Raw genomic sequence first — 16,067 nt, forward strand, 5'->3', positions numbered from 1 at the left:
TTTTTGTTTTTCTAATCGTTTTTGAATAAAACAATAAAACCCATATATTTAGCTGGAGTTTGCCGTTCTTTTCAAATACTTTTGTATTTTTAAAACCTTAACCAAATTAGTGTATTCTTCCGATTGTAAATTTACAATTTATCTATGAATGAACCGTTCGTTTTAAAATCTTCCCGGTCTACTGACATTTGTTATGACATCCGCTTCAAACATTACAATGCTCATGATAACTTTCGTTAACTCTACAACAAGTAAATCCACTTCAGCGGTTACTCTTCGACAGCTATGCCTTGAATGTACAGAGCTTCCTCAAAAACGGAAGTTCAAAGACAAAATTCTAAAAATGGCTGCGCGCTTGTTTCTCTGTCGCATGAGATCTATATCGTCCACCGTTCTGTATATGATAAGCTAAATTACAATCAAACAACTAACAGATTTTTTATATTGTAGGATTTTTTAAATAGTTTTCGTTGTCTTCCGTTAATATGACGAATATGTACAGCTGTGTGGTGACGCTGAGGTTTCCTCACTGTGTGTGTTGTCTTGAGGAGGGTGTTGTGCAGTAGAGGAGTGTGTGTGTGTGAAGCAGCGCTGGCTGCTGATGCTGTACAGACACTGATGCTCTTGGAGACTCTTCAGCACCTGGACAGCTCCGCGACTCCGTTTAAACACTCGGCTTTTGGGCAAAAAGTGCCAATAAGACAACATGTAGCTTCTTTAAAAGTGCCCTATTATCCTAAAGCGTCAAACAACCAAACTTTTGCCCCGGGAGATCATCGTTATCACCCTGATGAGTGAATTACCGTTGACTGCGGCAAACTGTTCCCTACAGGAGTCCATGGTGCCGTCAAGCTCACGCGGGGGTCGGAGGACATTTACCCGTGTAGCCTATCAACACGACATGTTAACGGACTGCTGAAAGAAATGCACGTATTTTCTCTACAGCAGCATATGTTTAATATATGAATAACTAAGGGGGAAATATTCATGGATTAATCTACAGATCATACATTGCAGCAAACAGGTAAGTCTAACTCTATCACTGTTGTATTTTACAGCAGGCTATATACTGTAACGAGCTTATACCGAGGAGGAGACAAAACCTAGAATCCTAAACAACAGCATTTCTTGGCATCATCATAGTATATCATAGCATGATAATCAATTTCAGTATGATGGCCAGAAATGCTGTCTAGGTAGACAGCTCACTTGGTTTGGAGAAACAGACAAAAGGTCTAAGTTTGGAATTGATTTCAGGATCACTTCTCTTTTAAGAAACTGATGTAAATGCAGCAAAAACTTTTCCTGATGAATCCTGGATGTGTATCAGGTGTTTTCATGATAGCTTTTGAGGCGAGACAAGGAAAACTGTCATTGATATAATGAAAATGAATTCTTACCGCACCAATACCTAGCATACATTAACTAGTCAATCAAATCTGCTCAGGTGAAGCTGATGAAGCATATGATCAAATGCTATTATACGTGCTTCATGAATCTTCTGTACATTGCTGACTTCTGATAAAGTAAACTCCCAACAAAAATGTCCAATATAGCCAAATGTGAGAGAATACATTTCTTTTTATTTTAAATTCACAATCTAAAGTCTTATTTTTGGCTACTCTGCAAGTATCAGCCCACTCGCACGTTAATTTGCCATCAAATCTTAATATTCTCATCACCGCTATCTTAATTAACTGGCTCCAAGTCATTAGTCATGTGTACAAGACTATGAATATAATTATGCAAATTCACATGCAAAGTTTCAGAGATTATTATGACAATGATCCCTAAAGATTGTCTTTGATGTGAAACGTTTTTGATTTTCTAAAACAGCATTGAACTATTGTACTGTATGATGAATCCCCCAAAGAAAACACCATTCAGTGTGTAAAAGGAAGTAAGAAATTCAAAGTCAGGTAGTTTTCTGATTCTGCATTTCTAACAGCCCTTAAGATTTGCATATTCATGACAGCACTTATGCTATATCCCAAAGAGTTATGATAGCCGACACTCTTCCTTGCATATATTTGCATAATGTTTACCAACATTAAGAGGCAGGAGTGCAAAGCCGCCATGTGGGCCGGTGTCCAGCAATCATTTAAACAGGATGACAGCGATGCCAAGGATATCATCTATTAACAGATCTTATTTAATTAATCACAAAGAAACTAATATCCTTCATGAAATGGATTTTTTAAAAATGCATATTGATTTCGTAAGAGGCAAAAATACATTTCTCCAGGTCAAGACACTTTGGAGTATATATTTCATTTTCAAGCATTTGAAACAATTGCAGTGCCAATAAGATGTATAACTGGAGCTCGGTGCAATGGGGTGTGAGGGTGCGGATACAGGGGAAGATGGTGCAGAGGTTGTGTTCTCTAGGGTTCTCTCTATCTATCACCTCCATGCTGTTTACCTGACTATACAAAAGACAATATCACATTCAGAGCGAAGGGAAATACTGACAACAGCCATTTGTCAGCATGATAGGGCATTTATATCAGAACCAGAGCCAGCGCAGAAACCCCCAAACCATTAAAGCATCTTTTGTCTTCATGATGTTATCAAGAATGTGAACTACATGTTCATTTATCTAATCCCGTAGTTACTCAATTAGAAATAATTAAACTCATTTTTATTAAAGTTCATTTAAATCAAATTAGATAAAAAAGGTGTAGAGTATGTTTAACCAAGTGGCCAAATAAGATATCAGCAAGCATGATGAACAAGGCAGCATAACATCTGTCTGATACTGTACTTGTGAATTACTTGGTTGTAAATGATCTCATTCTGCCTGGGTCTGCTGTGCATAATCTCAGCGCAGAGCTCTGATAGATTTATATATAGACCTTTAAATAACCTCTGAGGTGTAATCTATCTCCCTGACACTTAACCAAGGTCTCCCTATTTGCCACAAGAGATCCTGAGTGAAAAAAGGCCCCTGGCAAGAGTTTTTTTTTTTTTATCTCTGTAGAGATGAGATGGCAGACGGGCGCCGTAAAAGCAGAGGATGTTAGACTGCGGGGGTGATGGACGTTTGGGTGAAAAGTCATAAGGGTGACAAATGCCTCTGTGGTGACAGTAATGTAATGGTAATCAGGGTCTCTACGTGATGTGATCTGAATATTCATGTCTGGGTGAACATTTTGCTGAATTTTTAGAAACGATTAGACTTTGCTGTCAGTTGAGCAAAATTAAGAATTGGCTACCTTTCAATTCATGAGTCTGACTATCTATCTATCTATCTATCTATCTATCTATCTATCTATCTATCTATCTATCTATCTATCTATCTATCTATCTATCTATCTATCTATCTATCTATCTATCTATCTATCTATCTATCTATCTATCTATCTATGTCTGTCTGTCTGTCTGTCAATCAATCAATCAATCAATCAATCAATCAATCAATCAATCAATCAATCAATCAATCAATCAATGTATGTCTGTCTGTCAATCAATCAATGTCTGTCTGTCTGTCTGTCTGTCAATCAATCAATCAATCAATCAATCAATCAATCAATCTAGCTAGCTATCTACAGTATCTAGTCAAGATAAGACAAACTGTGAATGATTACCTGACAATCATTTTAGGTTTGCATTAAATTATTCAGAAGTAACAGTAAAAACATTTGAAATGTTACAAATTAATGCTCATAGTTCAAACTGTTGCTGTTCTTTTGAACTTTTTTTTTAAATCAAATATCATCAAAAAAGTTTTGAGAAAAATATTAAGAAGCACAATTGTTTTCAACATTGTTTAGAAATGTTTCTGGAACAGCAAATCAGCATATTAGAATGATCATGTGAAACTGAAGACTGGAATAATGATGCTGAAAATTCAGATTTACATCACAAGAATACATTTCACAATAGATATTACAATAGAAAACAGGTGCTTTTAATTCTAAAAATATTTCACAATATTTCTGTTTTTACTGTTTAAAAAAAAGGCTTGGTGAGCAAAAGAGACATTTTATTACAAAAATCTTACTGACCCCAACATTTCATATGGTAGTAAACTTGGACAAAGATGGAAGAACACTTCATTACCCAGAATGTCTTTACTTGCCGAATTTGAATTTTAATCCCGTATATCCTAATGTAATTTTAAATTCCAACTTATGAATTGAAAATGAGCCATTTTTTAAATTCTGAATGTTGCCCAACCCTAATATCCACATGATACTGAAATGTTGTAGAATGTTGCATTTGAGTATCACAAATCCTTTACCGTGCAACAAAACGTCTTTTTCCCCCCTTTCCAGCATGTCAGTAAACATGTCTCTCCTATCAGCGAGTCCAGATGGCATTTGGGAAAACTCCTCTCTGCCGAATGTCTCCCTTCCTCGCTCTTCTTCTGACTGGGAAACACCCACATTCACTGTGGCCGCTCGCTTCCGTGTGGCGGCCACCCTGGTGCTCTTCGTCTTCGCAGCGATCAGTAACCTCTCAGTGCTGATCAGCGTGACCCGGGGTCGAGGACGGCGTCTGGCCTCACACCTGAGACCTCTCATCGGCAGCCTGGCCTCCGCTGACCTGGTCATGACTTTTGTGGTGATGCCACTCGACGCCATATGGAACATTACAGTGCAGTGGTATGCCGGCGATGCCATGTGCAAGCTCCTCTGCTTCCTCAAGCTCTTCGCCATGCATTCGTCAGCATTTATCCTGGTGGTGGTGAGTCTGGACAGGCATCATGCAATCCTGCACCCACTGGAAGCTCTGGATGCCAGTCGCAGGAACAAGAAGATGCTGCTGGCTGCCTGGATCCTCAGCCTCCTGCTCGCCTCGCCACAGGTACGAGAACAAGACGTTATGCTAATTGGAGTTGTCATGTGTGGGACTTGTCTTGTTATGAAGCAGTCTCGAAGGATTTATAGATGGATGATAAAGTTGTTGTTTGAAAACACAAAGGTGATGTCTTTTTTTTCCAGTAAAATACTTTGTCCAATTTACAGCTTAATATGAAGAGACAACTATAATCATGTTCCTTACTCTACACTACAACCAGTTTCATAATTCATATATGAATCCCACATGAGCCTTGCCTTTGAAATAATAGTTGACGGACTGTATATTGGTTCAAACAGACAAAACACAGCTTTTTTATATAATTAATACAGGTATTTTAGATACAATTTGTAGTGCCAATACACCCAGGTGACATAGCTATGACAATGACTTCAAATAAGTTAATAAAATCAACTGTTGTTAAACTATAAGCTATAAAACCAAATTTAAAACCAAAGCTGTTTGCTAGGTGCTTGAGGACAAAAATTGTACTATTTATTTCTATTTTTCAGTATTAATTTTCTTTATTAATGTTCATAATAATTTGTATGGTGCGTATTCATCCTTTTGACCACAAGATACACGAAGGACATGGACACAAGCCTCTGTGCTTCAGCTTTAGCAAGCCGTTCGTAACTTGATTTCCCAGAAAAATGCGACGTATCCCAACTAGTCCAACATAACACTGATTCAATACGTAATATGAGACGGTGGACGTACTTGTTTATCCCAGCAATACACAGATGGACAAAGTGTTCTGGAAACCTGTTTGAAAACAGCTGTGTAATTCCAGTTGGAGATGTGCAAAAATGACACACTTCACCACTGTGGAAGAAAAGTGACACATAGCCAAAGTGAACCGAGTTTAGTTTTCTTTTAAATTAAAATGGTGGATGTCATTTGTATTTAGGGAAAGTGCACTTTCAGTCTGCCACACACTTTTCCTGATAGCCATCTAAGCTTGGAAATTTCATTAAGCAATCAGTTGTACCTTAAAGTGGTGCAATAACTGACCCTGGATCAGTGACTCTTCAGTGAGCACTTGCTGCATTGATTATATATCCTATTTGTCAAGCTAGACTAGTCCCGGGGCATTTTATGTAACCTTTAAAATGCCTGACTGAATCTTGTCGGTGTGTCTTTGTTTCTCTCCACACACTTAATTCCAGTAATGTCGTTTTTAGCAGCCTGTGGATGTGACCATGGCTTTTCAAAAAATTACAAGTAAGATAAAGAAGCCTGTCTGAGACAAGGTCAGTAAGGCAGCCATGGATAATGCGAAAGAAATACAACTATTAAGACGAAGTGGGTGGTGAATTGTAGATATCAATATATCTTAGCTCCTCGCTCCTGTATTCTGTTCTGAAACTTCCCCCAGAGAAAAAAAAAGGCTTCCCTCTGTCACACTGTGAGCTACCTGATAAATCCTGCTGGACAATATAGAGATGTCACGTGGAAAAATAATGCTGACATGGAGAAAATTGATTTTTTTTTTTATCTGAAAGCACAAGGTGATAACATGACAAGAATATACAATATTTGGTTCAAGTTCAACAGAAATAGCAGAATGTGTTTTCCCCCTATTCAAAATACATTTTGCATTTCATAGTGCCCGAATGTAAGGGCAACCCCTAAAATGCAGCAACGGCAACACTAAGGAGATTTTTCACATCACAATACAAGCAGCCATCACATGAAAATCCTTTGGCTTGGTGATTCAAAATGTAAAACGATAAAAATAGGTATATGTGGATTCTTTGAAAGGTTTACAGTTCATATGGTTTAGCCATTTGTAGAAGACATGCTAATAGTTTTAAGCCGAACAGTTGAAAAAGCTGTCAATGTAATCAGACTTAATCAGCGGATTATAAAAAAGTGATTAGTTCACTGAAAAATAAAAATCATTCTCTCATCCTCATGTTCCAAACCTTTCTTTTTTCTGTGTAAAACATAAGGTGAAATTCTGAAGGCTGTGCTGGTCGATCTTTCCCATGCAATAATAACTAGATGACTAAAGTTGATGACAAACTTTGAAGTTGGCTTGACAAAGATTTGAAAAGCTTCAAGTCCATAAAATGTTTTACACATTGTACACATGTTTTAGAAAGTTGTTAGCACACTAGTGCACATTCACATTCAGTGAGCAACTGTAAAAGTTGTATGTTTTAACACATTGATAACATGTTTCTAACATGAATTAGATAATTGCTAACATGTTGCTAGCATGTTTTAACACGTTGATAACATGTTTATAGCATGTTATAACATTTTACTACTATGATTTACCACATTCCTAGCATTATTTAACATGTTGCTAGCATGATTTGGCATGTTGCTAGAATGTTTCTAATATGATTTATCACGTTGCTAGCATGTTTTTTGATAGGCTCACAATACTTTTGTGAAATGAAGCTTGAGAAATAGGTTCTGTTTTAATATAGTTATTGTCCCTGTGTTTTGGTTTGACCTAGTCTTCTCAGTTTTTCCTGTAGCTTGTTTGTTACTATGGTTCCCGATTAGCCCTCACCTGTTCGTTGTTCTGTTGATTGCCATCCCTGTGTATTTAAGCCCTCAGTTTCTTCAGTGCTTTTTCTTGCGTTGATATTAATAGTGTTATGCTAGTGTGTTACTGTGTTCATTAAAATGCCTCGTGCTTTAATTTCCTCTCATCGACACTTTTCTTTATAAATTGCTTTTTATCGTTTCAGTTATTTATTTTCAGGACAATTAAGGCTGAAGGAGTTGACTTTGTGCAGTGTGTAACACATGGAAGCTTCCAGCACCGCTGGCAGGAAACAGCCTACAACATGTTCCACTTTATCACCCTGTATGTGTTCCCTCTACTGGTAATGAGCTTCTGCTATACTCGAATCCTTGTGGAAATAAACCGCCAGATGCCTCGTGGTAAAGGTAACTGACTTTTGCTCTCTTCTGAAATGGTATCTGTCATTGATATACAGCGTAACTGCATCCAAATTCCCATAGTTTCATATGTACTGAATTTGATTAAAAACTTGGTTCTCAACTACTGATGATGTACAGTAGTGGCCAAAAGTGATGTCCGGGCTAGGAAATTTGCAACAAAACTATTTGAATCAAGATTATTCAAAGTAAGCATATAGCTAGTTGCGCCCAGAGTTTTCATTTGGGATAACGCAATAAAAAATGCAAAATTGTGTGGACATTATTTTTGGCCAGGCTGTCATACAAAGGAATTAATAACACATGCAAAAACAAGAGAGAACCAACAAAATATGAATGACTGACTATGATGTTGTCAATGTATGCTAATAAAACCTGTAGCTGTAGTTTGCCCTTTTTTGCCAAATAATTTTCTCAGATAAATAGCTAAACCAAGTTTAGTGTTTTGTTCATCCCTTTTATTTAAATTATTAGAAATATTTTGATGGTTTTATCAAATTTGTAGGGTCATTAAAAATAAATATCCCCTCAGGACAACACTTTTGGCCACGTATATTCTATAGGGCTTTTAAATTAATTCAGTTTTATTAATTTTTAAAAAAAATAAATAACTCATTTTAAGTCTTTCATGAGGTGTGATGGATCACTGTAGCTGCCTCAATTCAAACGGGAGTACAGAGTTCAAGTTATCCAACACTGCATATTTTTTCTTAACCTGTTGATGTCTTATTTATATACGGACTATATTAATTCTCTTATTAAATTCTGCAAAATGCTTGTGATCTTTAGAGGCCATTTTCTCAAAAACAGACATCATTATGATTGCTTATATCTTGAAAGAGTTTGGAAACATAATTCATTTGTAAAAAAAAATATTGTTTTCAAGCTTATTTTTCTGACCCCTCTGGGTTTAAAGGACAAGTTCGGTATTTTACACTTAAAGCCCTGTTTTAAGATCGTTTCTGATGAAATAGAACGGTTAAGATTGAAATTTGGACAAATGCTGGTTTCCCGAGAATTTTCGGTTTCTGTGTTAGCACCCCCCAACCCCCCACACCCACAATGGTTTCATAGGGGCACTGGAACAATATCATTCATAAAACGCATTAAGCTTTAGTTTACAAAGACGTGAAACTCACCGAGTGGTCTGGGGTGTTCACTGATATGCTTTCCAACTGGTGTTTTATCATTCGTTGTAAAACTTGTGGACCTATTTTTCCAAACGCCTCACACCCGTTCATTCTTCCATTGAGAGCTTGAATAATAGACACTCCAGCCCAGTTGGTGGCGATAATACACCCTTGGCAATGTTTCGATAGCGTAGCCTACGATACCGCGACTGCATAACTACAGAAAGAATACAAACAACCCCATTTTCGTTTCCGGCGGCGGAGTAATACCAGAGCCCGTCTAACGGAGAGCCTTGGCACTTCCTATTAGCCCCGTTGTATATCATCTTGGTTGCAGTTCCATTAGAATTCCACTGGAGGGGATCGCGAGTGAGTGCAGAATGAATGGGAGTCTATGGAGCTAGACGGCTTAATGTATCCCTTTCTCCTGCTTGTCGTTGAATCCACGTAGATTTTATTGTTGATTCCGCAAGTTCAATATAGATTATAGTCCAAAAGTCTTATGTCCAAGAGTACTTATGTCCTTTCGATTTCTTACAGGTTAGGTCGTTGTTGGCCGGAACACGTTAGCATCCTGCTATTATGTGACGTTACACATTTTTGAACGGATTTTTAGAACATATAAGTGAACTTAAAAATGCAATTTTCAGCTGAGTGTATTATCTTAGCCCCCATCCTGAGAAAAGTGGATTTCTGGGGGTGAAACCCCATAGACTCCCATTCATTCTGCATTCGCCTGCGAGCGCCCCCGCATGGACAGAGACGTGTTACTGCAGCCAGTCCAAAAACCGGAAGTAACCAGACAGTGCCAATTCTCTTTCTATTAGAAATTCTCTGGTAATTCCGTACCTCACAGAACATCCAATACAAGTCAATGGAGTTGGACAAAAACTACGATAAAACCTGTTGGAAAGCATCTTTTGCAGCGATTTTTGTGTGAGCATATCAGTGAACACCAGGGGCGTCGCTAGGCCCTTTTTAGGGGGGCTTCAACTTCTGCCTAGCCCCCCATAAATGTGTGATTAATGTAGACTACACAAATTCGTGTTCGCTTCAGTCTTTCATAATCAGATTCAGCGCGTTCTTCATCTTCAATCCGCACCGGCGCCGAGCAGGGAGCAGGTCAGAAACAGAGGACAGGGTGTGTGTGTGTGTGTGTTGTTCATCTTAGCCTCATTGGTCTGTCACTGCTCGTCAATATCAGAATATTTGAGATGACCAATCAAATTAAAGTAGGAGGGCTTTATGTTCACAGACGCTGCTGAGCGCGAATTTTAACAGTGCGACTCGACGCGTATGTTCAAGTGCGAGATAAGATGTAAGTAGCTAAACTTAACATTTTATATTTGACATTTTTTTAGGTCATAAATGTTAAACAAATGACAAAAAATAATAAGGCAAACTAATATAGTTTTGTCTATTTTCGCCATTTTGAACTTATAATAGGCCAATGTAACGTGTAATGTAGGGTAATAATTAGTTTACTGTCATTGTGAGGGGACAAGAAACATTAAAGCTGTTTTCATCATGTTAGGCACAAGATTAATAATGAATGTGTACATATTGAGAATATAATACAAACTGTAGCCTTTAGTAAATTAAAAAAGCTCTAGCTTTAGGAGGGGAAGAGAAAGGGATGAAGAGACTGAGAAAAAAAGAAAGAGTGATTGAGATGAGGAGAGAGCAGGTATTGACAAATACTGCCCACTGACATGCTTTTAAAGCTATTTCATTTCCTTTTTTTTGGTCTTAAAACGTCTTGAAATGCACATATCAGAGAAATAATTTTTTTTAACCCCCTACCAATCTCAAATTTAGGACCTCCTTGATTATAAAGCCCTGTCTACGGCCCTGTATTAGGCATAAGATCAATAATGAATGTGTAGCCTACATATTGTGAGTGCAACCTATCAGTTGGGGGGGGGGGGGGGTGCTAACACAGAAACCGAAAATTCTCGGGACAGCAGCATTTGTCCAAATTTCAATCTTAACCGTTCTATTTCATCAGAGACAATCTTAAAACAGGGCTTTAAGTGTAAAATACCGAACTTGTCCTTTAAGCACAAACTCACTTAATTTAGAATATATTTTGTTTTAGGATACAAGACATAATATCATAAAGTAATTTTGCTTCTGAAATAAATGTATCTTGATTTAAGATTTAAAATATTTTTTTATAGATATTTTTTAATGAAAATCAAGACACAAAAATGAAGCAAAAAAAAAAAAGATTTCAATTTTTAATTGAATGTATAAAACTGTTTCTGGGTGAAAATGATAAAGCAGGTCAGGCCGCCCATGCCTCACTTGTCCTCTCCTATCCTATGTTTGCTTTTGCAGGTGGAGAACCTTGTCTGAGACGCAGTGGAACCGACATAATCCCGAAGGCACGCATGAAGACCCTGAAGATGACCATCATCATTGTGGCATCATTTGTGGTGTGCTGGACGCCATACTACCTGCTCGGCATCTGGTACTGGTTCCAGCCTCGAATGCTGAAGTTGATGCCGGAATACGTCCATCACGCCCTCTTCGTCTTCGGAAACCTGAACACGTGCTGCGATCCGGTCATCTACGGTTTCTTCACGCCCTCGTTCAGAGCGGACATAGTCAGCTGCTTCTGCAGAAGGAATCACAACTCTTCTCCTAAATCACTGGACCGACTCTCCGCAAGGAGAGGGGGCGCAAGCGGAGAAGCCGAGTCGGACCTGGGAAGCGGTGACCAGCCCAGCGGACAACAAGCATAGAGGGTCAAAACACCTCAGTGAGCTAGAGTTACAATTTGAGGTGTGGATTTAACCCTCTGAACATGATATATGGAGCTTTCACTCTGTGTCCAGACACCTATATATCGTCGCTGTCAGACGGAAAATCATTTCTATTGGTCGCTCTTCACGCCTGTCTGTGGGTTTTGCAAACATTTAACCAATGAAAAATCTGACTAAACCTCTTAACTCAAACTGTCAGTCAAACCTCATAACTCCACACACCTCTATCGTGAATGCAGTGCCAAACACATTTTAGACCGTCCCTGCTTGTTTGCAATGCAAGGGTAAATAAACAACTGGTTGTTTGAATAGTACAGCATTTTCTTCACTCAAGAAAGGTATTTTCAACATTTACAGGGGTTAGTTTGTGATTTTATTGCCATCCGAATACAGAATTTCAGTGTTTTTTTCCCACCACCCGCGTAAAAATTTGTGTGGTCATTTAATTGCCGTCCGAATCCACATCTCTGAGTTTACAAGAAGAGATCACTTCAAAATTCACTGTTTAAATCCTTTTTGATCATTGCCGAGCACCATACGTATGATAACTGTTGTAGCCTACTTCACTGTAATATGCATGCATTTTAAAGATGTACACTTTAATTACTGAAATGCTGGAAAGTATTTACATGAACATTATTTCATCACAGCTCCACCTGAGCGAACAAAAAGGAGAAAGAGAAAAAAGCACACGGGCCGCTATTGTGGCAGCAATATATTAAACCATTTAAAAAAAAAATGTAGGCTACTATGCACAACATTAGAAATACAAACCAAGCAGCTTTATTTTTACCTCATGTAAATAAGAGGCTCGATTAACTTGTTTATGCTAATTTCAATATTTTTTAAATTACTTCCTTTTTAGATATAATGCAAGACAGAAAACATTTCAAATATATCGTATGCGTGTCTAGCTTCCTTTAAAAAAAATATTATTTCAATATTATTGTAAGCATACAACATTTTATTTACAGCAGACAATCATGCGACTGACCACGTGAGCAGCGCGTTCTCGGGATTACAAAACTCGCTCCTCCACCGTCAATAAATCGCCATCCGAGTGCATGAGTTTTATCACTGAGGTGCAATGCAAATTTATTATAACAGACAGAATAGGGCTAGTCTAGCATTTGTTGTTGAGTGAGTCACAGACAATACTGTCTTAAAGGGATAGTTCACCCAAAAATGAAAATTCTGTCAGTATTTACTCACCCTCATGTTGTTCCAACTCCGTAAGACCTTCGTTCATCTTCGGAACACGAATTAAGATATTTTTGATGAAATCTGAGAGCTGGATCACTCCTCCATAGGCTTCTTCAGGGATTGAAACTTGCCAGCCCCGAAAAGTTATTAAAGACATTGTTAAAATAGTCCAAGTGAATACAGTAGCTCAATCTTAAGTTTATCAAGCGACGAGAATACTTTTTGTGCGCAAAAACAAACAAAAATAACGACTTTATTTCAACTATTCATTTCCTTCTCTGTTGGCCTCGAGTCAGTTAACTTAGTGTGATAGCGTAGAGCTACGTCACACGTAGGCTCACTATTGGCCGACGCTGGTCATGTGTGTGATGCGTGTGACGTATAACAACAGAAACTTACGCTGTTAAACTAGTGAACTGACTCGAGGCCCACAGAGAAGGACATGAATACTTGAAATAAAGTCGTTATTTTTGTTTTTTTGCGCAAAAAAAGTATTCTCGTCGTTTGATAAACTTAAGATTGAGCCACTGTAGTCACTTGGACTATTTTAGCGATGTCTGTAATAACTTTTCGGGGCTAGTTCAATCCCTCAAGAAGCCTATGGAGGAGTGATCCAGCTCTCAGATTTCATCAAAAATATCTTAATTCGTGTTCCGAAGATGAACGAAGGTCTTACTGGGTTGAACAACATGAGGGAGAGTAAATACTGACAGAATTTTCATTTTTGGGTGAACTAACCCTTTAAATAGCCACATGAGATAAATTTACAACATGAGATTTTGTCCAAATGACAGAAAAAACTGAGCGACCACATAGCTACAATAAACCTAATAACCTGTAAGATGATGAAAATGTAATGCAATGCACTTACTGCCTCAGATGCGGCCGTTCTAATGACAGATAAAACACGTATGTCTGACATTCACTGGTCAAAACCTCATAACTCCATTTGAGCCTGATTTTGGTGAAGCTTAATGACAAATGCAAGTGTCTGACCATATATAAAGCCACAATATCAACTTTTTATTTTTTAAATAATTAAACCGTTGTCATTGTTTTTTCCATGTCCTGAATAGTACTAGTTTTGGACAAGGTTTCCGCCCGACAGCGACGATATGCTGCTGATGGTGTCTTGTATTTATGGTATGTGCGAGTATGATGTGTTCGCTTGAATTGGGTGAATGCACTTACTATTGAACAAGGAACAGCAAGAGTATCACACTGTGGTTTCAAGCTTGGATCTTCTAGAAAGATGTTACAACAGGTACATTTGAATGTAAAATACCAAATGGCAGCACAATATCTCAGGCAATACCTTGAATGTGAGATATTTGCCTGTCTGGAACAGGGTAATAAATATTCAGTGCCTCATTAATGGACCACGAGCATAACAGCTTATGTGTTTGGAATCAGTTGACGGTGATCTCGAATTAATTATAGCTCAGAGCTCAGAGACACAACTCCAGATAAAAGATTCTCTGACACAATGCTTCACTAACATTTCATCTCCGCTCCTGTTTAAGAATGTCAATTAATGTTTTAAAATGGCCTTGGCACATAAATCATTCATTCAAATGTTTAGGCTTGCCGTATTTATCTGTGGATTCACCATAGACGTGTTTCACTGAATTCATTCATTCTTGTTTGCGGTTTATTGTAGTGATGATATTGCATGGCTCTCCAGAAAACTATCTTTGTGGTGTGTGCTTGTGATTAAAAATTGATGTGGACGGACTGTCCAGCCTTAAAGGCTTGGTTTACTCAACCCATGTTGTTGAAAACCTGTTTTTCTGAGGAACATGAATTGAGAATTTTGGAGAATCTTTACACACCTTGTTTCCATACAAGTACAGTTTATGGTGACCTGCCGAGCTCAAAAAAAGCTTTATGTTTTATCATTTAATATTATTCACGACATATTTCAAGTCTTATGAAGCCGTACAAAAGCCTTGAAGCCCTGACATATTAGTCATTATTCATTCTCAAATCAAATAATTCGCACATGAATTGTTGGACATTAGTATCATCGAAACTTGCTGGCAATAGCAAATAGGCAACATATTTGAGAGCAGGATTGCATAAATGCATAAAAATTGTTTTAAAAAGGACCTCTAATACCCTTTTACAAAGTCTTGGTTTTTGTAAAAAGGCAAGATGATTGCTTGAATGTTCAAAAAACACCTTATTTTTCAGATTTGACATTGTTGCAGCTCCTCTCTTCCCAGTCTGGCAGTAACGCTCTGTTTAGTTCCTGTCTCTATGAAGCCCCTCCTTCAGAAAAGCACACTGTGCTCCGATTGGTTGGCTGGATTAGTGTGTTGTGATCAGTCAACTTCGAGTGTGTTCGAGAAATGTCCCGCTCCTTACCATAACTGTGAGTTTCAACATTTCAAGTATGCCTTGCGCAAGAATTATTAAATGAGGAATATTGTGACGTGTTCGTTCCTGGAAGAAAACTCAAAACTACAATGGAGGCGTTTCAGGGAGTTCAGAAACAGTGACAATGATATAGAGAATAACTGCCTTTGAGTGACTTTGTGCTTTGCAGACATTTTACATGTTCAAACAGCAACATTACACACTAAAGAAAAGTGAAAATGTACAAAAGCATAATGGGAGTCGGCCCTTTTAAAAGTGTATAATGGCTTATTTTGGTTGAAGCTTGGCAGTCTATGGTCACTAGGAACTGTATATGTAAAACAGCTGCGTAAAGAATCAAAATTCAGATTTTGTGTTCCACAGCAAAAATAGCATTACACGTTTTGGAATGACATGAATGAGGAAATACTGAGATAACCTTTTTGGGTGAACAACACTTCAGGACCTGAATGAATGTGATTGCTGTTACAATGTGCTTCAAAGATGGTCAACAGTGTATATAGTATATATAAAGAAAAACAAAAGCACCTCGTGCGTCTCTTTTTTTAAATTGACAGAATCGTAAAGGCATAATAATGGTCAACCTGAAGGAAAAATGAAACAAGTCATCAATGGCCGTTTAGAGGTGCTTGAAGACATGGATCCATCATGAAGACATGATTTTCTGAGGAGCTGGATTGTGTCTAGACAATTCAAGGGAAAATTAGGTTGTGTGTCCTTCGTGTTTTGAAGGATAATCATGGGGATTCTTGTTAAAAAAAAGAGGGATGCTTAAAAGGGCTCAGCCATCAGATGTTGTGGGGATTATATTACTCATTCTCATAATTCATCATAAGTCATCAAACTAAATAAATATTATGAA

At 37.9% G+C, this 16,067-nt stretch overlaps 1 protein-coding gene across 3 annotated transcripts; it reads left to right on the forward strand.

Annotated features, from left to right (window-relative positions):
* Positions 1-321: 321 nt before the first annotated feature.
* Positions 322-15,732, forward strand: gnrhr1 (gonadotropin releasing hormone receptor 1). Of its 3 annotated transcripts, none has more exons than XM_077196678.1 (4): positions 322-1,024; positions 4,278-4,809; positions 7,512-7,713; positions 11,196-15,732. In XM_077196678.1, exons 2-4 carry the CDS (start codon positions 4,279-4,281, stop codon positions 11,600-11,602), a joined length of 1,140 nt encoding a protein of 379 aa, XP_077052793.1. In that variant the 5' UTR covers positions 322-1,024; position 4,278; the 3' UTR covers positions 11,603-15,732. The 3 variants fall into 3 exon arrangements, with proteins under 3 accessions (XP_077052793.1, XP_077052794.1, XP_077052792.1); XM_077196679.1 differs by having other exon boundaries at positions 604-1,024; positions 4,307-4,809; XM_077196677.1 differs by lacking the exon at positions 322-1,024 and having other exon boundaries at positions 4,249-4,809.
* Positions 15,733-16,067: the final 335 nt, after the last annotated feature.

Source organism: Siphateles boraxobius, unplaced genomic scaffold (genome assembly GCF_051911475.1).
Source record: "Siphateles boraxobius isolate OS27281-9 unplaced genomic scaffold, OSU_SipBor_1 35, whole genome shotgun sequence".
Lineage (NCBI taxonomy): Eukaryota > Metazoa > Chordata > Actinopteri > Cypriniformes > Leuciscidae > Siphateles > Siphateles boraxobius.